A 25,349-nucleotide genomic window follows, 5' to 3' on the forward strand; every position below is an offset into this window, starting at 1 on the left:
TTTTACTCCGCAATTCTTCACCCATATCACAACCTATTGCAGCATCTAAAAAAAATCTACTAATACTAATGCACGGCTTGAAGGGAGGTGCTGCAATGACTGCCACTAGGTCTTATTTTCAGGGGAGGCCTTATATTTCTAAGATTGAACAAAATTGTACTAGGTCTTATTTTCGGGGGATGTCCTATTTTCGGGGAAACAGGGTAGTAACCAGGATCATGATGATGAGGATGGACACAAAAGGGAAAACACATTTCTAAATTTACTTGTTAAAGGGAATGTTTGAAATCCTTGTTCAAGTGATCCCTGCAATACCAAACACAACCAGTGGACATGACAGGTGCTCTAGAGGGAGAACATTTAATCATGAAGCTTCCTTTAAAGGTCATGTATATAACATGAGAAACACCTAATGAACCTGCCAGACCGGTCTGACTGTATATGAAGTCAAATAGGCCCAGAAAACTTTTCCTTTTCATAAAAGTTTCAAGCGGGTTAAAAGTACAGATCCTATTATACAAAACACTTCCAAAAGGGCTACTTATGGCATAGGGTGTAAATCAGACTATGGGTCCCTGATGACTTTTGGTCCCTAGTACATAGATGGAAGATCTTAGTACTGGACTCGCACGTAATTGTTGCTTATGGATAGAAAAGTTTCCAAGACATAAATCAAACCCATTTGTACTTTGTAATTTGTAGAATTGTGCTGGTTGTAAAACCACATTATGAATAGATGAGACCAAACGTCTGCAAATAAAGGTGTGCGGTATTTTTATAGGCTTTGTGTTACCCGTGTGCTGCAGGGCCATAGTCCCAGCCCTATACTACACCACAACTTAACTGGAGAGAAGTATAGAGAAAAAATAGAACTTTCCTTGTAAAATGAGATGCATTACACATGACACAATGGCACATGTAACACCTGACACAGTAACCATGTTATTCCACTTAAAGGAATTGTCCAGGATAGAAAAACATGGCTGCTTTCTTACAAAAATAAATTGCAATACCGGATTCATCCATGAACAAAAATGGCGCTGTTGCTAAAAGGATGCGACAACTTGTGTCTAATCCTGGTCACCACTTCATTATGCCAATAGAAAATGTCCACATTTAGATTAGGATCATGAACATTGCAGGAGATATTTAAAGGCTCCCCGCAGCTAACTCCGGCAGGAACAGCTGAATGTAAAGTGTCCCGGCTTCTGGGACTTGTCCTTTAAAGGGGCACTCCAGGAAAATCTAATAGACTATGTTAAGTCTAGCACAAAGTTAAGAATAAGACAGCGACTGAAGGAGATTGTGTGTCATGCTCTATCCTCCTGGGCCGTGCACTAGACATAACACAGTATATCATGTATTGCCCTGTATGGTGCCCTGTATGATGTGTATTATCCACACTTCATTGTCCAGAATTCATGGAGCTATTACAACAAGCCATCCGTCACCAGATTTGTCAATGATCAACTGAGCAGCAGACTTACCGTGACGAAAAACTGACCGTATTCCCCTTCCTTGGAGAGAAAATTATACATATCAGCCGCTAGCTGATCCTGCAAGAACATAGGAAGGCATCATGGTTTATAATGGGGACATGTGACTACATGGAGCGGGTATGTGATCACACATAACCATATATATGCAACAGTGACATAGTAACACATATACAGCATCCATAAAGTCATACAGACACATATATAGAACTTTATCATGAAATCTCACTGCTCCTACAAGTGACTTGCACTCACTTTGCATTGTTCTACTTTATTCTCCGCTTCCTCCATCTCTTCTCTCAGAGAGTCCAGCTTCCCCGGCTGCATCTGGAAATTAGTGCTGGAGGATTTCTGTGCTTGGTTATACCTGCAGATCAAAGAGTATTGGTGTGACAACATACAGACAACAGGCAGGGATATGAGGGGGAATGTGTATAAAATCATGTAAAAGAGGTCATTCTGAATACGGATATTAAGGACTCTAATATGTGGGGGTCTTATTTCTAAGGCCCAGGTCTTGCGGCTGGTGACTAGTCTAGTAACTGGCACAAATAAGAGCAGGCCATAGTCTTACAATGTGTGCACAACTTGTATTAGTACCTCACACTACAGTGCAGGGAGCTACTACTACATGTGTGCCCTGGATGGTGGCTTCTAGGTTACATTTACACGTCCGTATTGGGACACACGGCGTCTCACCCCAGCGTGACCTAACCATGAGAAGACGCCCCAAGGTTTACAGCAGGTTCTATTTTAGGATTTCCTATAGAGAGGGGAGGGGCGAGGAGCGCTTAATCCCCTCTCCACTGGGCCGCGTGCTTCGCTTGGGTCCCGGCCCAGGTGCAGCATACGGTTGTGTGCACTAGTCCATAGTGGGAGTCACCTACAATCCATCTATAACATTAGTAACGTTCCTCACCTTCCTCGTGCAGAATCCATGTCTAGCACTAGCTTAGCCAGCTGCTTCCTCTGTTTCTGTATATTGGGGATGTCGACCTGGAGTAAAGAGAAAAATAAAATGCACATAGATAAGTCAGGATGAACTTGGATAAGGCTTTGTCCTGTGTTGGACTGTGCTGCCCTCTGATCAACAAACCAGAAATGACATAAAAACAACAAGTACTCTTAAAAATATGCTACATCGGGGGATCAGGGGGTGGATTTACCTCCGTCAGCTGGTTTAGGGGATCTAAGATGGTGTTTTCGATTTGGAATTCATGCTGCGAGAGCTCCTGGGCCAGCCGCTGCTCTGCTTCTCCGCACGACAGTAAAGTCTTCCTGCAGGACACAAATATTACACATCACATCAACATTGTCATCCCAGGAACCACCTTTACACCTAGATTCCTATATAACTTACCCTAATAGAGTATCATCACTGAGCTGTGAAGAACCTTCCAGAAGGGACTGCGATACACCCATAAGGGGTAACTTTTTCTACAAAGTAAACACAAAGGGTTAATCATCACAAACCCCATCAGCTTGGATACTGCTTGTATCCGTGTGTCCCGAAATGTATTATCTAGTGCGATATTTACCATATCCGTATCTTGTACACATCTATATACAAGTGTCAAATGTAACACCCCTTCTTCATAGTTGCAAAGGTGAATAAACGCCCCCAGTCGGAGCCACACATTACAAATCACTGCCCGGGTACTTACATATCTCTTCTCCGGGTCCGTGCCAGGCGGCACCTGTAAGCACCCCAGAAGTTTCTTGTGTGTATTGTGGCAAACCAGCCGCACCGTGTCCAGGCGTCTTTCAATCTGCAAACAAACAAGAATATTGTGATGAGCAAATTGTTATAAAATACTTTAAAAAAAAAAACGAGAGGGTCTCTGCAGTGTAAGATCGGTCTTTGTTATCCTGGCTAGGCCGCTTATCCCCTTGTAAGGCCCATACAGGTTATACAGCCCTACCAGCCTGGATTGGATTGGGGACAGTAAATCTGCCTGACACACAAAGTTGTGCGAAATGGACCATAAAAGTCACCAAACTTTTCAAAAATATACTTGTAATACGATGTATAGGGGGTGCAATGGATACAGAAAGCCATGGCCTAATAGGACGTGTGGTATAAAAGTGCAGACATGACCCTTAGACTACATCCACAGCACCATTGGGGGAGCTATATACAGACACAAGCTTGTATATACGTCCCCTATATGCCGGCAATGGGCGCATGAAGTGATGCAGTGCAGCTCCGTACACGGGAAAAAATCATTGCCGAGTGCCATGCATCGCCATGTATGCCTGCTGTTCGTGTGAATGAGGCCTCAGACAGATGGGACGCTGAATCTGGAAGAAAGCAGCCATGATTTGCTGGTCTTGACCTGTGACCTCCCTTGCACCTGTACCTGTAGGGTCTGCAGTATTGCTCTTGCTGTGAGGATACGTATGAATGAGCCTTTATACGGCGGTCGCTGAGGAATGTCCCTTCGTTTTGGAACTGAAGGCGATTAACAAAAGCAGAAGGAAAAGAGAGAGACTTGTGCCGTGTTTCCAGGCCGCGGACAGAACATCACATGGTACACGAGATCTGCTGCAGAAATCCCACTTAATCCCTTGGAAACGTCAAACAGAACAAAGCAGGAAAGTATTTCATATCGATGCACATGAACTCAGAGCACCCAGGGGATCCTGTGTCCTATATGGGTGTGGGACAGGTATCTGGTCCATTGCCTAAACTAATTGAATCAGAACCAGTCACCAAGTGTTACCCCATTAAACTGGCAGCCCCCTCGGATATGAAAGGTCTCTCTTTTATGTGACAACCTCCAAAGTCATGTGACAATGAGCAGAGAAGAGTCATATCTTACCCAAAAAGAGTCACGTTTAGAGACTGAATTGACTCTCCCCCTGCAGACGCCCCCATCTTCAGTTCTATAGATTCTACAAACATGATGCTGGTGCCATATTAAAGATGAGAATCTCTTCTTTCAGATTACACCAGACTTGTAGATATGTGGTCTACAGAACTGGAGATACAGGCAGGTAAAAACATCATTGGAGATGTGAGATCCAGATAAAATTCCACTTCCATCTGCGGTAAATATGACTCTTCTCTGCTCATTGCCACAACTTTAGAGGAGATTTCTCATGAGTAAACTGGAGAAATTTCGCATAAATGAGGGAAATGTAGAAATCAAAACTTTGTGGTCATGTTTGATACTGGGGCAAATGTCCGCTTTCACTTCTACTGAAAACAATGGACAACATAAATGGGCTACAATAAAGTAGATCACCACTGCTACAACAGTGGAATGTAATGAATGACGAGGTTAATGGCCGTACGGGATGAGGGCCATCGGTCAGTGAAGGGTTACTCCTTCCCTACTTTATATAACGTGAGATCTCCACCTGCCCGGAGCGTCTCCTCGCTGCAGGGATAGTGACTCAGACTTGGCAGGGAGCAGCGTGAGACACAAATCCTGCCAAGTGCCTAAACTGCTTGTATGATAGAGGGAAGAGAAGTATGAGCGCCGGCTCCTAGTGATACAGAAACCACATGTGGCATCTCCAGGAGAGAGCGCAGGGTCCCTGCAACACAGGAGACAGTCACCAAGGAGATCCAGGATATACACAGCATCAGCGGCACAACCCGGGATATAACCGAGCCATTCACTGCTGCCGCAAGACTACAAGTGCTCCACATAAGTATAATCCAGGATGTAACTCAGGATCAGTACAGGATAAGTAATGTCATGTATGTACACAGTGACTGCACTAGCAGCAGAATAGTGAGTGCAGCTCTGGGGTATAATACAGGATGTAACTCAGGATCAGTACAGGATAAGTAATGTCATGTATGTACACAGTGACTGCACTAGCAGCAGAATAGTGAGTGCAGCTCTGGAGTATAATACAGGATGTAACTCAGGATCAGTACAGGATAAGTAATGTCATGTATGTACCCAGTGACTGCACCAGCAGCAGAATAGTGAGTGCAGCTCTGGGGTATAATACAGGATGTAACTCAGGATCAGTACAGGATAAGTAATGTCATGTATGTACACAGTGACTGCACCAGCACCAGAATAGTGAGTGCAGCTCTGGAGTATAACACAGGATATTACTCAGGATCAGTACAGGATAAGTAATGTCATGTATGTACACAGTGACTGCACCAGCACCAGAATAGTGAGTGCAGCTCTGGAGTATAACACAGGATATTACTCAGGATCAGTACAGGATAAGTAATGTCATGTATGTACACAGTGACTGCACCAGCAGAATAGTGAGTGCAGCTCTGGAGTATAATACAGGATGTAACTCAGGATCAGTACAGGATAAGTAATGTCATGTATGTACACAGTGACTGCACCAGCAGCAGAATAGCGAGTGCAGCTCTGGGGTATAATACAGGATGTAACTCAGGATCAGTACAGGATAAGTAATGTCATGTATGTACACAGTGACTGCACCCGCAGCAGAATAGTGAGCGCAGCTCTGGGGTATAATACAGGATGTAACTCAGGATCAGTACAGGATAAGTAATGTCATGTATGTACCCAGTGACTGCACCAGCAGCAGAATAGTGAGTGCAGCTCTGGGGTATAATACAGGATGTAACTCAGGATCAGTACAGGATAAGTAATGTCATGTATGTACACAGTGACTGCACCAGCAGCAGAATAGTGAGTGCAGCTCTGGAGTATAATACAGGATGTAACTCAGGATCAGTACAGGATAAGTAATGTCATGTATGTACACAGTGACTGCACCAGCAGCAGAATAGAGAGTGCAGCTCTGGAGAAACCACCAGGTGGTTATATTTGGCTTATAACTTACATCACAAAACAATGATATCCAAGAAGAGTGGCATGTGGGCTGCATGTCTGCAGACCTCTGGCTCATGGAGTTTGGTATTACGCTGTCTCCTTCTGAAGGCTAAATAGTCACCAATTCTCTTATCTGTTTCTTACAAGGTAACAATCTGTACCAGGTTCTTAGCCAATGGAATGCAGCCGCATGTGGGAGCTGCTGCAATCTACATCCACTATGTGCACAGCGCCCCAGCCAACATATACCAGGAAACACTACAAATATACCACTTTATAACTATATTCCTGTACATAGGGGGCAGTATTATAGTAGTTATATTCCTGTACACAGGGGGCAGTATTATAGTAGTTATATTCTTGTACATAGGGGGCAGTATTATAGTAGTTATATTCCTGTACATAGGGAGCAGTATTATAGTAGTTATATTCCTGTACATAGGGGGCAGTATTATAGTAGTTATATTCCTGTACATAGGGGGCAGTATTATAGTAGTTATATTCCTGTACATAGGGGGCAGTATTATAGTAGTTATATTCCTGTACATAGGGGGCAGTATTATAGTAGTTATATTCCTGTACATAGGGGGCAGTATTATAGTAGTTATATTCTTGTACATAGGGGGCAGTATTATAGTAGTTATATTCTTGTACATAGGGGGCAGTATTATAGTAGTTATATTCTTGTACACAGGGGGCAGTATTATAGTAGTTATATTCCTGTACATAGGGGGCAGTATTATAGTAGTTATATTCTTGTACATAGGGGGCAGTATTATAGTAGTTATATTCTTGTACATAGGGGGCAGTATTATAGTAGTTATATTCTTGTACATAGGGGGCAGTATTATAGTAGTTATATTCCTGTACATAGGGGGCAGTATTATAGTAGTTCTATTCTTGTACATAGGGGGCAGTATTATAGTAGTTCTATTCTTGTACATAGGGGGCAGTATTATAGTAGTTCTATTCTTGTACATAGGGGGCAGTATTATAGTAGTTCTATTCTTGTACATAGGGGCAGTATTATAGTAGTTATATTCTTGTACATAGGGGGCAGTATTATAGTAGTTATATTCTTGTACATAGGGGGCAGTATTATAGTAGTTATATTCCTGTACATAGGGGGCAGTATTATAGTAGTTATATTCTTGTACATAGGGGGCAGTATTATAGTAGTTATATTCTTGTACATAGGGGGCAGTATTATAGTAGTTATATTCTTGTACATAGGGGGCAGTATTATAGTAGTTATATTCCTGTACATAGGGGGCAGTATTATAGTAGTTATATTCCTGTACATAGGGGGCAGTATTATAGTAGTTATATTCTTGTACATAGGGGGCAGTATTATAGTAGTTATATTCCTGTACATAGGGGGCATTATTATAGTAGTTATAGTCCTGTACATAGGGGGCAGTATTATAGTAGTTATATTCCTGTACATAGGGGGCAGTATTATAGTAGTTATATTCCTGTACATAGGGGCAGTATTATAGTAGTTATATTCTTGTACATAGGGGGCAGTATTATAGTAGTTCTATTCTTGTACATAGGGGGCAGTATTATAGTAATTATATTCTTGTACATAGGGGGCAGTATTATAGTAGTTATATTCCTGTACATAGGGGGCAGTATTATAGTAGTTCTATTCTTGTACATAGGGGCAGTATTATAGTAGTTCTATTCTTGTACATAGGGGGCAGTATTATAGTAGTTATATTCTTGTACATAGGGGGCATTATTATAGTAGTTATATTCTTGTACATAGGGGGCATTATTATAGTATACTATATAGTGTTATATAATAGCTGGTCATACTTCTGAATGGGCACAACACCAGACAACTTGTTTTTAAAAGCTATACAGGCGGTCCCCTACTTAAGGACACCCGACTTACAGACAACCCATAGTTACAGACAGACCCCTCTGACCTCTGGTGAAGCTTTCTGAATGTTACTATAGTCCCAGACTGCAATGATCAGCTGTAATGTGTCTGGAATGAAGCTTTATTGATAATCCTTGGTCCCATTACAGCAAAAAATGTTTAAACTCCAATTATCACTGGGGCTACAATTTTTTTTGTCTGGATCTACAATTATAAAATATAGTTTCGACTTACATACAAATTCAACTTAAGAACAAACCTCTGGACCCTATCTTGTATGTAACCCGGGGACTGCCTGTAGTTTATTACTTTTGCTTGTGACTCCTCCTCTGCAGTTTACACAATGAAAATAATGAAGAGTTGGCAGAACCCTCTCTTTTGGGATTGTTAGAACAAGACTAATGAAGTATGAAAAAGTTAGTAGAAAAAGAAATGCAAAAATTTTGAGCGGGTTGTAAACAATAGTGACAGCAGCCAAACTGTGGCAATGATTCAGCCGGGACAGCCCCACACCCTGCCCGCTGCCTGAATTGTAGGAAAGCCAGACGATTGTTCTCCGCTTCTCTCGGCTCCTGTTTGTCACCAGTCTGGAAAGTGTTCATTAAAAAAAAGCTTCCCAAAAACAACAAGGGTGATGGAGACCTGTGCGCAAAAACACGATGAAAGCCAAAGTGACACAGAAGGTAAAGGTGCAGAGAGGAGATATCCAAAAGCTTCACTGTACAATCCTGGAAAACCCCTTTAACACCTTCACGACTGCCGTATTAAATGGCTTTATACGTTGTGATTACATGTGCCCTGTGCAGATAGCATGTGTATATATACCATGCTACACTTCATAACAGATATATCTTCTGACCAGTGACACCTAGAAACACAGTTCTGGTGCCATTTTAAAGAGTAGAATTGTGTATCAGTATAAAAACTATCGAGTATTGAAGTTAGAAATGCAAATTTAAAATTTTCCCATTCCTACCGTCATAGATCCAGTGGATACCGCTGGTTTTGTGGCACGCACATACACAATCAATAGATTCTCTTTAAAATGACACCAGAACTGTGGTATTTTGAACATGTGGGTGTTTTAAGTGTAACCCCCGTCCAGCCAGTCAGCTAAAGGCAGAATGGAAGGGAGCTACAGGAAGATAGGGCTTACAGTGTGCACTAGTACATGCACCCTCTGCATTTGTAGCTGAACCTGGGGAAGGGAGACTGACACCACACACATTTTGTTCAAGACAAAGAAACATATTAGTATTTTTTTGTCCTTTGCTCATTCTAAAAACCAAAGAAACGTGTTAATTAATACAACTATACAACCAAGTAAAAGCCTCATCAGTCGTGAAAGGGGTTAAAGTAACACTTCTTTGTGCTTGTTGTAGAGGGCGGGAGGCCGATTACTGAATCCTGAAGCCTTCACTTTGTGAAAACAGCAGCAGGCAATTTATTATTAACCTTATTAATGGATAAAAGTTGTAGTAAAAGTTGTCAGCACATAAGGACACCGCTCTCCCCTCTCCATTCACATAACACAGTTGCTGGGAACTGCCAGGGGGTGGCGTCATCGAGCGCAGGTGAGGGGTCAGCACTCGGGTTACTTACGTTTAGAAGGTCATCGCTTAAAACTTCTGTCTTTTCCGCTCTGAAAAAAAAAAGGAGAGAGAAAAGCCACCTGTCAGTGCCGGGCAGATAACAAGCCAGACGTATCACTAGCGGCCATTGTACACTGCGTGCTATACGGTGACATATACAGTCTAAATGTTTACAGGGTAATCGGTCTCCATGTCGCATCTCATGTAAACATCTACATGTAAACGGCGCAGCTTCTCACGGGACGACGCGGCCTTGTATCCAGCTGCACGGGCCAGACGCCGAATAGAACCATTATAACCAGAGCTTATATCAATTATTCCCCGGAATTGTTATTTAAGCCATTCCCTCTATTCTTCAATGTCATTACAGAAACTTCTCACAGGACAGAAACAATCATAAATAGTCACGGCAAAAAAAAATGCAATCTCTTCATATGTGAGAAGTTTGCCCATAGGATTGTGATCCGGGTTTATGGGTCCCTGGGACGGGTTTCAGGCCTGAGGGGGCGCTGTAGAGCATATTTTGCACACACGCAGGTATAAGGTTTCTGTCATATATTCATTATGTATGAGCCAGGTCAATAAACTTTTCATTGGAGTATAAGAGAGGGCGTCTGGTGACCCTGTCATGTGTGACACGGGAGCGGTTCTCATGCTCAGCTCCGGCCCGAATCCCTTCTGCCGCACAGAACAATGGAGGAATCTATGGCAATCAGCAGGAGGCTTCTGGGACAAGTCCAGACCCAAACCTTAGCACACAAGCAGGAGGGATGACAAACATTGCAGGGCTCTAAATGCTCTCACAATGTATAGATGGGACTATAAAGCACATATAAGGGACACTCTACTGGGTCCCTAGGACTATATACAGATCACACCATTGATCAGCTGTAACCTAAGGCCGCCCCAGATCTGACAAAGCCCCATGCCTTGTGCACAGATATAGCCGGTCTGTGCTTACAGCAATGGAGGTGACATTTCTCCATCACACTGTATGGAGAGTTCTGCACATGTTTACATTGTATACGGCCTCACATGTACCATGTGTAAAAGTTTATTACTACTAGAGAAGTGCATGTTCCCTCCCCCCCAGGTTACATGACTCAGTAGTAAAACATCTCCTCTTCCTCCACCCGCCTTATACTGGAAACCTGTCACATCTTCCAGGGACCTGCTGTGGAAACGGAGGAGTAAACCATGAAAAACTTGTGTAATGAGAAGTTCTGCAACTTTCTAATGGGATTTCCAGATCTGTGATTGTTGTCAGTGGATGGGTTACATGCAGGGATAACACTGGATACTACTTGAAGGCTAGTTACATTGTATCCATTCAAGACAACATCTTCCTTTTGTGTAACTTCTCAGATGCCAGAGTCACCACTGGCTGTGGCATCTAAAAGATTTTGCACCCCACCCTCCACCCCATATCAGTTTCAGGACCCCTGTGTCTGCATTATCATATGGGTACATCACCAGATTGAATATTATCCCCTAAGAGATTGGCAACACAAGTAATGGTGCTGACACACCGGTCGTTCTTGGACCATTTAAAGGACTGAAAACGCATGCGTTTTCAGTCCGTAAAAAAACGGTCCAAGAACGCCCTGTGTGTGTGTGGCACCCTAAATGCCAGCGACTCGCACCCGATCTGTAGACTTGTCAGATACATTCTTAGTTGCTAAACCCCAAATATTATCCTACACCAGTGGTCTCTAGCCTGGGGCCTCTACAACTCCTAGCCTGCCCCGATAGCCGCAGGCTGACAGATTGTAATTCCGGTGTCAGGAGCTGAGACATTGTTGTGTTTGTCTTAGAAGAATCTGTAGATGTGAAGATACAGGCACAACAAGGAGTCATGTTTTTTTACATTTAAAGGGGTATTCCACAATTTATTTCAACAATCCCCAACCAATAATAAATATCAGATTGGCCGGGTCCAACATTCAGCACCTCTGCTGGTTAATATCAGAATTTCAAGAAACACTGAAGTGCTGAGCACAGCGCCGAACACTACAGCGTACAGCGGTATTCCAGGCTTAGCTTTCCATCCAATAAAGAAGCAGTGACATCTCTATTTCTCGCTGACCTTTGCACATCTAACAAAGTTACACTGGTATGGCTGGCAATGAGCTATAAAGTTTTATAACCGGTGGAGTCGCCTCATGTTAACCGTACATGTGAAACAGGACTTCCCTCCAAGGAAAGATAATCTGCCTTATGATAGAAAACTCCTCCACATTTCAATTTCTATACAGACAATTGCAGCAAAAGTTGAAGGGTCTGACAACATTTCAGTGAACATTGCAGTCAGTGGATTGAGGACAGGAGGTGGGAATTGCAGGAGGAGGACCCCTGCCCGCTGATAAGATACCAGTGTGTATGTAATGTATACAATGTGACGTGTTCAGGAATCTACAGCCATACACACACACATAATACAATGTATATACACAACATTTACACATCCACACAATGACACCGTGACCTCTGCAGATACTCGAGACACTTGTTGCCAAGAAATACATTGCTTATCGCTTTGGAAGACTTGATAAGGAAACGCAAATTGTCATAAAGTTTACTAACTTTATCATGGTGGATGCAGATGGTAACCAAGAAGAGGGAGACTCCAATCATAGAGAGGCGTAGGTATAGGAGGGGCTCTGCCAAATGTGGAATAGTGTAAGCAGAGACAGATCCTTGAGATTACTTGAAGGAAATCTACCATCCAAATCCATCATGATAAACCAGGGACATTACTTAAAGGAAACCTACCATTTCAGATCGTCGGTGTAAGCTGTAAACACCGAGCACCAGCTCAGGGTGAGCTGGTGCCGGTGCTTAGTTTCGTTAGTGTTATAAACCGTGGTATCGCGGTTTTAACACTTTTTAAACTTTATAACAGAAACTGCTTCGGCGCTGCGCGCGCACCTACATAGGAAATACCGCAGGCGTTGCGCGCGCAGCGCCGAAGCAGCTTCTGCTATAAAGTTTAAAAAGTGTTAAAACCGTGATACCGCGGTTTATAACACTGACGAAACTAAACACCAGCACCAGCTCACCCTGAGCTGGTGCTCGGTGTTTACAGCTTACACCGACCATTTGAAATGGTAGGTTTCCTTTAATAGATCCAGACACCATGATGGTGGCAATCGTCTTATATTTGATATCCGTGGCTTCCTTTCTTTTAAATTCAATGATTAAAATTATGCTAATGAGCTACAAGGGTTCCTGAAGGTTTTACTAGAGCTCCCATGTGCTGTAGCTTCACAGGCTGTTACACTGAGCAGGAGCAGAGGGTAGAACAGGCAGGGGGTGTGGGGTAAGTAGTGAGGGAGCAGAGGGAAAGAGTGAACAGCCTGTGAAGCTATGCCATGGAGGGGTTCTGGTAACGCCCCCCCCCCCCCCCCGAGCCCTTCTGTCTCATTAACAATTATAAAAATTGATTTTAGAAGGAAGAAGGCTATAGATAAATATAAGAAGATTATCACAGTCACAGTGCCCGGATCTAGGAGTAGATGCCCGTGGTTTATCATACTTTGATGGTAGATTTCTTTAAAAGCTGCAATCGCTGATCCTCATGAGGCCCGATTGGGAGGATATTGAGCAGAGGTAGAGATAGAGAGAGATATTTAGTGGGATCCGATGGCGTCCATTATCATGTACTTTTTCTATTTTATGCTCAAGTCCACTCATAATTTCTTCCTTGCAATCTGCAGACAGAATCCGGACGCCGACACTTGGCTGTGACCTTGGCGGTTTCCTGAGGACAGGAGGGTGCAGGGACCCGCTCCAATCTCACTTAAGATGCCAATACCGGTTCTTCCAGACTCTCCCTTACCATACAGTACAAATGGCTGTCACCACAGAACGATCTGAACCGAGAGCATATAAGATGAGAAAATAAGAAGCAAAAATAAAAAAAGAAACAAGGAAATAAGTGGTGGGAAATGCTGAGACCCGCATCATGCGTCTTCAGGACTCTCAAGAAAAAAATTCCAAAATAGTCGCACGGACGGATTGTTTTACTTCTCGTTTCCTGTTTAATGTCAAGTTCGCCTTCTTACTTCTGTGCACGACCAAATCTCCACGATAAAGAGGGTACGGCCTGGACACTTACTGGAAACAACATAGCGAGACACAAGAACGGGGGTGGGGAAGAGGAAGTAGAAGGTTTCCCTTCCTCAGACTCTATCACCTTTCCTCGGAGGTCTCCCCGAGACGTGGCCTGGGGTTATGTCGTGGCCTAGGACTTGCGTGACAAATATTGTAATATCCACCCACGTTGGGAATGTCTGTCCGAGCAAACCACAAAACATTCGGCCTAAATTTAAAATTCATCCAGATTGTATTTATTTGCAGAAAATTTTACAGTCTTTACCCAGCCACCACACAAGAAATTGCACAAAAATTAGCAACCTTTACCCCATACATTACAGGTAAATTTATCCTTCAGATGGTTTGTACAAAATGTATGTGAACTTTGCTTACAGGGGCGCTCAGAAATGTTGTATTGATCATTTATAGATGATAAATATCAGTTTAGGAGGGGGCTGTTTCCACATGTTAATGGAATGAACTGCAATACCAAGTACAACCACTATTTAGCACACGGCGCTGTGCTCGGCAAAATGTTTGTTTGTTCCTATATGACACCCAGCTATGTAGCCCTTTATTTTTCTGCAGTGGACCGTTTTTGTCGGCTGAGATTTTTCCCATGATATAATCCCATAATCCACTTAATGTGACAAAGCATCATTTGAGCGGAGGTGTAATCTCTGCTTATTAATCGCTGCAAATGTACCCAAAGAATGAGGTTGAAACTCAGGGACAAACAGGAAGGTGGCAAAAGATAGTGGGGGGCAAAAAATACCGGCATAGAGAGGGAGTGAGGTCTACCCCAATTTGGCCTCACAATAACTGCAGCAAAAAACTGAGATGTGAACAGTCCCTTAGAATGGCATACACTGCAGAAGGTGAATTCTGAAGCGTTTCGCAGGGGGTTAAAGGACACCTGTCATCAGGTCTGTGTCACTTATCCTGTCACCTCTACCTGTTGGAGCAGCTCACAAGGATCCCATCCCAGCCTTTATCTAGTTATTTCATACATTATTCATTGTAAAATCATCTATTCTTTATTATGTAAATGAGGCTGGTCACATGGTCAGTGATGTCACCCCTGTTACCCCTCCCCCTGCTCATGTCTGTGTGTAATGTATAGTAAAGCATGGCTAGTGTGTGTGCTGCATCTGCTGACATGCTGCATCCTCCTAATATACAGGTGAGAGACACAGACATCAGCTACACATGAATCTGACATGTTCTGCTGTGACATGGCTGCCTGGAGCTGCTGTATCTCTCCTACACACACACACACACACATGCACACACAGGCTGCAGGGGGCGTGGCCACCAGCACCAGGAAGCACATCATTATACAGGCTGTCAGTCATGCACTGGGGGTGTGGCCACCAGCACCAGGAAGCACATCATTATACAGCCTCACATCATTATACAGGCTGTCAGTCATGCACTGGGGGTGTGGCTGTGCCTCCCACTCATGAATAAGGTGGACAGCTTGAATATGCTAATGCTTCATTGGACATTTCACAGGTCATTTTCATACAGCTTTAGGACCTCATTGCTTAGGTTTACAGGCATGTAGAGGGACAATGAAGGGATAGAGGCAATGCTCTCTAATGGCAGTTTATGAAAATATATTTAGTTTAGGGGGGTTATTTTGCATGACGGGTTCTCTTTAAGTCCATCTCTGTCAGATCAGGGTATAAGTATTTGTCCCCATCCTGACAACAAGCAGAGATCTTACAAATTTTCACTATAAACAAAGCAGTAACTTTTAGCATTGAAGTCCTATACCACACCGTATGGCTGTACATTCTTGATCTTGAACAACGTATAAAAAGCTATTTTTCACGGACAACAAATTTCCCGTAAAATTACATTTTTTGCAAAAGTGCCTTGAAGTCAGTCTAGGCAACTTCTTAATACTTAAGGAAGGTCTCTAATGTACGTTCTTCTTGCTGTAATGGCATAGAAATCCTATTTAATAATTTATATCTCCGCAGAGGGACTAATGAGCGCCGGAAAATATCAGGACGTTGGGCGGTCAGCGCACGGCGAGTTATAGAGGCTTTTAGAGGCTAAAAAATAAATAAAAAGTTTTAACATCCAGCCGGGGAAAATTGTTGCCTTTTTTGGGGGGGAAATGGGACATAGGAAAAGAAACAAGGAGCGGGGTCTGGGTCACTAGCAATAGTGGGTAAGGCGTATGGACCACAGGGGGGTAGGGCTAACACCCCTGCCCTATACATTCAGCTCATCACGCTCACACGCCTCTGTTTTCGTGTATGTGTTGACACAAGGGGTGGAGATATTAAACCCTCCTTCACACCAGATCGCAGATCCCGTCTGTAACCATGAAGACGTCCTCAACAAACAGAAATCCTAACTTTTCCCCACTTCATATTTTCCAGTATAAAAAGGTTACCCTGGCACGAGAGATACGGCCACCATTAGTCATGGGTGTGTGAGAACGTTTCCCAAAAACAAAATTCCATCATAAGCGATGGGAGGATTCCCTCACCGAGACCCCCAGGGATCATGAAAAACATGTCACGTGTGACGTTAGCAGTGGTAAACAAGCGTGACCCCCCCCCCCCTGTGGTGGTCATAGATGTACATAGTAAAAGAGCAACACTATTCCTGAATCAGAGGGCTCAGGATGAACAAACCTACACATTGAGAGTTGCAGAGTAATAGAAGACTTGTGGCTAGGATATCCTACAGCCGGGTGACCCAGTTGGCAGTCGATGAGGTCTGGGCTGCAGTAGTCTGAGTCACAATTTGGGAGGCAGAGAGTTAACAGGAAACAAGAATAACGTAACCCTTAAGGAAATACCAGGTCCCTCAGGTCTGGATTACCCAGTGGGTAAACTATACACAGCATCACTACCCATAATTGCCTAGGTGAGGGCACACTCATTACCGGTGTAGGAAATTTCCAGACTGGATTAATAAGCTTTAGCGAACTTCTAGCAATGGAGGTAGGCAATATTACAACAATCCCACGGCTGCGATTGTTAAAATAATTTGTTACAATGTGTCAGTGTGGTGTTAATAGTACTGCAGACTGGTTTCTGGAGCCTTTAACTAGGAGATTTTTCACTGGGACGACACATTGTAACAAATTGCAGCATTATCAGCGAGAAAGAAACAATGTTTCCATTAACGTACAAGAAAGAATTTCGGAAATGTTGATAAATTGTAATTCATCATTACACATGAACAATGTAAGACAGGAGATTTTAAGCAAAGGCACGATGGCTTTCTGTAAGTTACACTGAATAAGCCCTGGAGAGCCCTATGGGGGTGTCCAACGTGACCCATTGTATATTTGAGACTTGGAAGAACTGTATTGTATCACATTGGTTCATGTCATAGATATTGATGGTTTATCCTTACTGATCAATCAGTACCATAAGATACAAGATCCTTGTCCCCCGGACATTACATACACAAGTGATGTGAAGTAACAAAAGAGACACAAAATACCTCAAAACTGCAGGCTAAAAATATTAATTAGCCCATGTAAGGAATCTCAGTTCTCCTTTCCACACATTAAAGAGGAAGAGGAAAGAAATCAGTCCACACCAGTGCAGACACCAGGAGGGCCATAGCTGCTCCCCCCCCCCATTGCGATGGTTTGAGCCCCTATGAGGGTCCAGTCGCCCTCAGACACATTTGATTTTACATAGAACGCAGATGTGAGCTATAGACGCAGAGGGGCAGCTGCTCAATTCATTTGGGGGTACAGCAGAGCAAGATGCTGGTGAGCAGTGATGGATAGGATGTCCCGGGGATGGAAAGATAAGATGACTCCTGGTCCATCAGGAACTTTCCAATAGATAACCTTCCAGTGTGAACAGAGCCCTGTTATCTGTTAAAATAAAAACAGAAGACCACAAAACTGGTCACCCCCTTCCACTTCACCAAAGTGTTTAGATTGCAAATTTAAATCAACCAAAAACCTGGGTCCTTGGCACTTACACATATTCCTGTGCACAATTATCCGAATTGCCCCACTTGGATCACATGACCGTGGCACAGCGATGTGTTCTGGGATGTGAGGGCACAGGGCGTATAATCTACACCAATGTCAGGAAAAATCTCCCTCATTTTATAGAAGACCAGATTTGTGTACGGATGAAGCAAGATACCTGCTTTACCTAACATAAGACACACTGAGCTCTGCTACATCTGTATGTTTATGTATGCGGTGTGGTCAGGTGACGTCATCCCAGCCAAAACATTTTTGGGACTTGTAGTTCTTAACAGCTGGGAGGAAGAGGCTACCCAGGCCAATTAATAACTTGCGTGCTATTCAGGGGAGGGTTTACATGTGCAAATTTGGTACATATTATCAGCCCTTTAGGGTTAAGACCGACATCATCCTCTGTGCCCTCTACCGTTTCTACGACTTTTAAAAGAGGTTTTCTCCGTTTCCTTATTTTGTCTGGTGGGGTCTTTCTTAGTCCGTAAAGGAAATGTGGAACAAAAAAAAAAAAAAGGAGAAAAGAAAAGAACCATACAGGCAGTCCCCGGGTTACATACAAGATAGGGTCTCTAGGTTTGTTCTTAAGTTGAATTTGTATGTAAGTCAGAACTGTATATTTTATCATTGTAACCCCCAGACAGAACTTTTTTGGTCTCTGTGACAATTGGATTTTAAAAATGTTAGGTTCTCATAAGAACCAAGATTAACAATAAAGCTTCATTACAGATACCTGTGATAGCTGTTACAGCTGATTATTGTATCTTAAGGCTAAAGTACAATACATTACCAATATCCAGAGGTCCCTTTGTAACTAGGGGTCGTATGTAAGTCGAGTGTTCTTAAGTAGGGGACCGCCTGTATTTGCACTTTATTGCGCTTCTGTGTTCAGTCTGGGAATATCTGGTGCCCCCCGGGGAGGCTCTAAAACTGGTATAATGGGATACATCTTTAATCCTTGTGCACGCATGCTCACAACAGCAAGCACGCTGCCATACATAGTAATAGTGGCTGCGCTCGGTATTGCAGCTTGAAACCCAGTCACGTAACAAGGACACCACTTTTGGCAAGCTCACTGTATGGCGTAGATTTCAAACAGTTAACCCACCCCAAGAATAGCCGCTTAGTTTCTTGTAACCAAGGAAAAAGCACCTAAAGGTTCCGTGCACAAACTTTCGGACTTTCCAACGTTTTCGGGTTTGCGTAGCTGTGACATGTATTTAACAGGTGTCTGCGCCGGATTTGCTTGCTTATTTGGAGTGCATCATGGGACATACCCTTACATGTCAGTTCCCCTGGTCCGGAAGACAGTGAGTAAACATTTCCAGCATGGTAGGGGTTAATAGGACAGAAGTTGTAATGTTTTTGTTTGGAAGAACCGCTGTTAGGAGGCACACCCGCGCCCCTGTACGTAATGTGCCGGGATTCAGGCTCGCAGCCATCATTCCTATGATCAGGCCCTGGAGGGACCTGCTAAATATAGCTGCTGCTTTTTACCCCAGGCCGGCAGAGAGGAGTCATTATTCACGGGCCGTGCTCTGGTGTAAGATCCCTGCCGCTCTGTCAATACTTACACATATCAGAGAGAAAGGAAAAGCAGCGGCAGCGCGTGCCAGGAGAGGTGGGAACCCAAACACTACTCCATGACCTGGAAGGAATGACTGCAATCAGGAAACATGGGGACACAATCCCCATTACATCAGTCCCCAAACATCCCCCACCTTCATGCCTCTGCTTATCTGTTCAGGATTGGAAAATCATTGATACTTCCTTCCGAAAACAGCGCCACACCTATTCATAGTTTGAGGGCGGTATTGTACCTTAATGCAATTTCAAGGGTTTTTTCATAAATGGGGGACAGTGTAGTATAAAATGTACCAGTCCATGGTTCCCCCTGCAGCTCGCAGTCCAGGTAGATCTGAAGTGATGACATTCATTGCATATATGATCAGAGAGCCGATCCCCCGCTGGGCACATCTATATGCATGAAACAATCAGTGAAGTGCCAGGGATGGGCATAGTGAGCACAGGCACATGACATCACAGGGTTGTGCCAAGCCCCTCATTATAGCTATAGTTTTAATAAAAACCTGCCCTGTTTGTGTGTCTGTGAGGGGGTCGTTTCTCAAAATAGAGGTGAAGGGCTGATTTTATAACCCTGGACCACCCCCTTAAAACCCACTTTCAATACTCTGTCATCATATTAGGTACAAAATGAACAGTCAGACCATAATCTGGAGAAGTAAGGTTCACACATGACAAAATGTAAATGGAAGGCTCCGATTAATAATTGACTCTCCCTCTGTCCTTCAGCCGTCCTGAACAACAAACTTACTCGCCCAGCAGTTTACTATGTAGCAGCTTGGATCAGGAGGTTGCTTAGAAACCCAAAGGTAAAAACAGCAAGTGACACCTCCAAATCTGCTCATGTACATTCAGTACCCTGCCAGGATGTAGTGCAGAAGACAGCACAGTGACTGCACCAGCAGCAGAATAGTGAGTGCAGCTCTGGGGTATAATACAGGATGTAACTCAGGATCAGTACAGGATAAGTAATGTCATGTATGTACACAGTGACTGCACCAGCAGCAGAATAGTGAGTGCAGCTCTGGAGTATAATGCAGGATGTAACTCAGGATCAGTACAGGATAAGTAATGTCATCTATGCACACGGTGACTGCACCAGCAGCAGAATAGTGAGTGCAGATCTGGGGTATAATACAGGATGTAACTCAGGATCAGTACAGGATAAGTAATGTCATGTATGTACACAGTGACTGCACCAGCAGCAGAATAGTGAGTGCAGCTCTGGGGTATAATACAGGATGTAACTCAGGATCAGTACAGGATAAGTAATGTCATGTATGTACACAGTGACTGCACCAGCAGCAGAATAGTGAGTGCAGCTCTGGGGTATAATACAGGATGTAACTCAGGACTAGTACAGGATAAGTAATGTCATGTATGTACACAGTGACTGCACCAGCAGCAGAATAGTGAGTGCAGCTCTGGAGTGTAATACAGGATGTAACTCAGGATCAGTACAGGATAAGTAATGTCATGTATGTACACAGTGACTGCACCAGCAGCAGAATAGTGAGTGCAGCTCTGGAGTATAATACAGGATGTAACTCAGGATCAGTACAGGATAAGTAATGTCATGCATGTACACAGTGACTGCACCAGCAGCAGAATAGTGAGTGCAGCTCTGGGGTAGGATGCAGGATGTAACTCAGGATCAGTACACAATGAGTTATGTATTGTACATTTCCCAGCATAATTGTGCACCTATCTTTACTGAATGAAAAATTTATATGAGGCTCTTTAATTGCAGTGGATTCCTCCTGGAAGCTTTTATGAAGTTAGATCCTGCTATATTGTATTGTATGTACAGAAGGTGTTGGTCTTAGAAAACAAACTGTACATGTTGCGCAGAGTACAGCAAAGGAGGAGACTAACCCCTCTAGGGCTATGGGGTAAAGCATGGATATAGGGATAGGTGGGGGTTAATTTCCTAAAAATGTATTAAATTTCCAAGTGAAATCTGAAAACTTGATCCAGACTAACAGCTACCCGAGTCCTCTCCGCATTAACCACTCAATTAACATTAACAGAAAAAAAACTGGTAATAATATAACATCCATCCAAACATAATATTCTTCCTTTCCAGAATATTGAATATATTGTATTTCATGTCCACTTTCCTCGTGACAGCGCACTTCCCCCGGAATAATCGGCCACAGACCCCCGCGCCACATCACCAGGCACTGACAGGACATTAGCTTAATAGCTACAAAATCCATTTATCTACTAAAACGGTGAGCGGCAGGACAAATATGGAGCAATCATTGAGCACTAATGTAACCATAGGGAGTATTTATTCCATATATCGTGCCTGCGGTAGAAGAATTACTGGAAAGATTAAAGGGGAAGTGTCACAGGCTCTTTGATCCAAAGGCAAAATGGGACATTTTAGAGCAAATAAACTTTAGCATTCTTAGCTAAACTCTGTCCCTTTAACATTAGTGATCACTCGGCCAAGTGTACGTTGCACTTTCCTCCTTCTCATAAGATCATTGAGCCTGAGTGATGTAAACCATCTACGAGCCATTAACTAGTATCTGTCGGAGTCCCTTCACTAAGATTTTCTGGTATGTCAGCAATAAAGTTATTCTGGTGTACTAAGATCTAGGACGGAGCCTGGGATATGTTGCAGATGAATGAGAGTGATATTCCCTCTGCGCTCCCCCCTCCCCGAGGGATAACAAGGTGCTCAGTGAAATTGAAGGGGCACATAATAGAGGCCAAGCCCAATGACTTCATTTACTTAACACCAACAGGGTCCTGTGACCTACAAATTCCTTAAAAACCCCTTTAAACCTGCTCACAGCTGAAGTTCCCATGTATCCAGTGTAATGAACATATAAGCAGAATCTCTCATACACAATGCATCAGTGACGGTAAAGTGTATTCCCTTGGAGTCCAGGCCTCACCAGGGATTAGGCTGGCGGCAAATGTAGCAAACACTAAGCTGAAAATTGATACAGCTAACAAATGTAACATAATAATATATCATTTAGTATAAACAGTAACATACTATCACTCTCTGTGCTTTTGCTCTGTTCTATGGCGGAGACAATAATGAATCTGTGCTGGCTTCCTATCCGTGGGGAGAAATACAGCTGATAAAATGTATACAGTCTCGGGAAATGTTGCATCCCTGGTCTCCAGTCTGTGACATTTCAGCCCTGGGTCTGAGCCTTCTGTCTTAAAGGGAACATGTCAGTAGTTATAACCAAACTGCAGACAATGTTTGGCCTTATTTACATGGCCATGTGCTTGCTTGGACCATACAGGACTTAGAGAAGAAGGGAGGGAGAGTGAGCGTTCCTCACCCCTCACCACTGAAAGATGAATGGCCATCCATGCGAAGTTGCAGTGTGACACCATGCGCTCACCGCACCGCAACCAGGTGCCAAAGACCTCAATGGGACCATTATCCAGCAGCGAATTGTGTGAGCTCTTAGTTATTGTTCCTGGAGAGATATGTAATCATACATTTGTGTATATTGTTAGGAGCAGCAGGACTGTAAAATATGAATTTATATTCCAGAACTGTAGCATTGGAGGGGGATGTCCTCTGTATTGAGCTACTCCATAGTTCCTCCAATCTGCTAGTTCATTTAGCTGTCGTGTAATGCAGAGAGGAAGGGCTTTTGGAAGGCCAATGAAGAGTACAGCAGTGTGAGGGCATGTCCCCCATAACCAGGATCTTTGAACATAATTTCATAATTCACAGTCCTGCTGCTACTAACACACTGTGATCTGCTCACACGTCTCTCCAGGGACAGTAACTAACACTGGTTGCAGTGTGCATGGTCATGGCTCATGACTGAGCCCTAGATAAAGTAGTCAAACACACTGGTATATGGTGATACATTATTAAAACTTTTACAACTCTTGTACCCTTTCTGCAATAGTAGCAGGTCCCAAGCATCGGTATTCTCCAAGATATACAGTTTTAGACAATCTTCACCATACACAAAGCTTATTTTTGGGACTTTAAAGTAGATCCCTATCAGGAATCAGGAAGGAAACAGACGTACATTTAGGAGACAGCCAGCCCTCATCCTCGTGCAGGGATGTTCCTTATTACACAGACACAAATAAGAACATGACTCATGAACAAGACATGATAATTCTGGTAAAGTCGAGCAAATACAATGTGCCAGTCCTGTCCTGTCCTAAGGGATGCCGAACCATTGTACTGCATTTAAAGTATGTAAGAGGTGTGTGCATTCAGGTGAGGTCAGACTTGCAGTTTTGATTTGGGTTGGATACGGCAGATCTCTGTCTCGAGAAAAGTGCAGAAATGGCATCCCGAATTAAGCTCCAGAGCTGAATTCATAGTTCTGAAGATTGTTCTTGGAAACGTTTATAGAAGTAATGGCATGTATGTACACGGTGGTCCACATTTATCATAAGAAGTGAAAACTTAACTAGGTGCAGCTTGCCTGTGAAGTGTACAGGGTGCGCCAGATTTATATCCTGCACGTTCTCCATGAATCTGCTGCCCCTGCACTGTCCCAGCAGAGTGCACCAACTTTTTTGGTGCACCTTTAACATTGAGTTGCGGTAATAAGTGTGTTGCACGGTCCCACTGTGCACTGGAACACCCATTTATGTGCAGAAATTTGTTTTACGTCGGCCACAGTGCAGACACAAATGTATACGATGATTAGCAGCTTTCGGAGAAAATTAAAGGATGTAACTGTTGCCATAAAATAAGAATTCAGTCTCATCTTTCAGGTTGTAACTTTGTACTTATCAGTTTCAGCCATTTCCTGATCTAGACACAAGGAATTATTAAAAAAGGAAGCAGGATATTCCCGCACTGACTGTCAAAACAGAACTACAACATAGAGTAGATAAACACAAAGCCGGCTCAGACAGACAGACTTGTCCTCCTCGGCAGGATTGGAGCTAATATTATGGATGGTAGAAGGATATCATCCACCTGATTAATAATTCATAGCTGTCAATACAATATCCTACACACTGACTGTACTTTCACTTCATAGTAAAACAAAACACGAGGCAGAATTTTGTATGGGTTATGATAACTAGTCCAAGCAAATCTTATGAGAGCAAGGAGGGAGGCAAGAGTACACAACTTTGTAACCATATGGCGGAGAGATCCAATGTAACCTGTAGTTAAACATTGTATATTAAAAGCTGAAAATACATATAAAAAAACATATGACATTATCCTGTACTGTACTGATCCCGAGTTACATCCTGTCTTATACTCCAGAGCTGCACTCACTATTCTGCTGCTGGTGCAGTCACTGTGTACATACATGACATTACTTATCCTGTACTGATCCCGAGTTACATCCTGTCTTATACTCCAGAGCTGCACTCACTATTCTGCTGCTGGTGCAGTCACTGTGTACATACATGACATTACTTATCCTGTACTGATCCTGAGTTACATCCTGTATTATACTCCAGAGCTGCACTCACTATTCTGCTACTGGGGCAGTCACTGTGTACATACATGACATTACTTATCCTGTACTGATCCTGAGTTACATCCTGTATTATACCCCAGAGCTGCACTCACTATTCTGCTGCTAGTGCAGTCACTGTGCACATACATGACATTACTTATCCTGTACTGATCCCGAGTTACATCCTGTCTTATACTCCAGAGCTGCACTCACTATTCTGCTGCTGGTGCAGTCACTGTGTACATACATGACATTACTTATCCTGTACTGATCCCAAGTTACATCCTGTCTTATACTCCAGAGCTGCACTCACTATTCTGCTGCTGGTGCAGTCACTGTGTACATACATGACATTACTTATCCTGTACTGATCCTGAGTTACATCCTGTATTATACTCCAGAGCTGCACTCACTATTCTGCTACTGGGGCAGTCACTGTGTACATACATGACATTACTTATCCTGTACTGATCCTGAGTTACATCCTGTATTATACCCCAGAGCTGCA

At 43.3% G+C, this 25,349-nt stretch overlaps 1 protein-coding gene across 3 annotated transcripts in view; it reads right to left on the reverse strand.

Moving 5' to 3' along the window:
• Positions 1-25,349, reverse strand: part of ARHGAP17 (Rho GTPase activating protein 17) — a 57,069-nt gene that overhangs the window by 13,305 nt on the left and 18,415 nt on the right. For all 3 annotated transcript variants that reach the window (XM_072120076.1, XM_072120074.1, XM_072120075.1), the window contains exons 2-8: positions 9,771-9,810; positions 3,161-3,265; positions 2,857-2,933; positions 2,663-2,774; positions 2,416-2,492; positions 1,752-1,863; positions 1,488-1,556 (exon numbers count right to left, since the gene is read on the reverse strand). In XM_072120076.1, coding sequence (XP_071976177.1) covers positions 1,488-1,556; positions 1,752-1,863; positions 2,416-2,492; positions 2,663-2,774; positions 2,857-2,933; positions 3,161-3,265; positions 9,771-9,810 — 592 coding nt within the window. The remainder of the gene's footprint in view (positions 1-1,487; positions 1,557-1,751; positions 1,864-2,415; positions 2,493-2,662; positions 2,775-2,856; positions 2,934-3,160; positions 3,266-9,770; positions 9,811-25,349) is intronic.

The sequence above is a fragment of the Engystomops pustulosus genome, chromosome 8 (assembly GCF_040894005.1).
Source record: "Engystomops pustulosus chromosome 8, aEngPut4.maternal, whole genome shotgun sequence".
Taxonomy (NCBI): domain Eukaryota; kingdom Metazoa; phylum Chordata; class Amphibia; order Anura; family Leptodactylidae; genus Engystomops; species Engystomops pustulosus.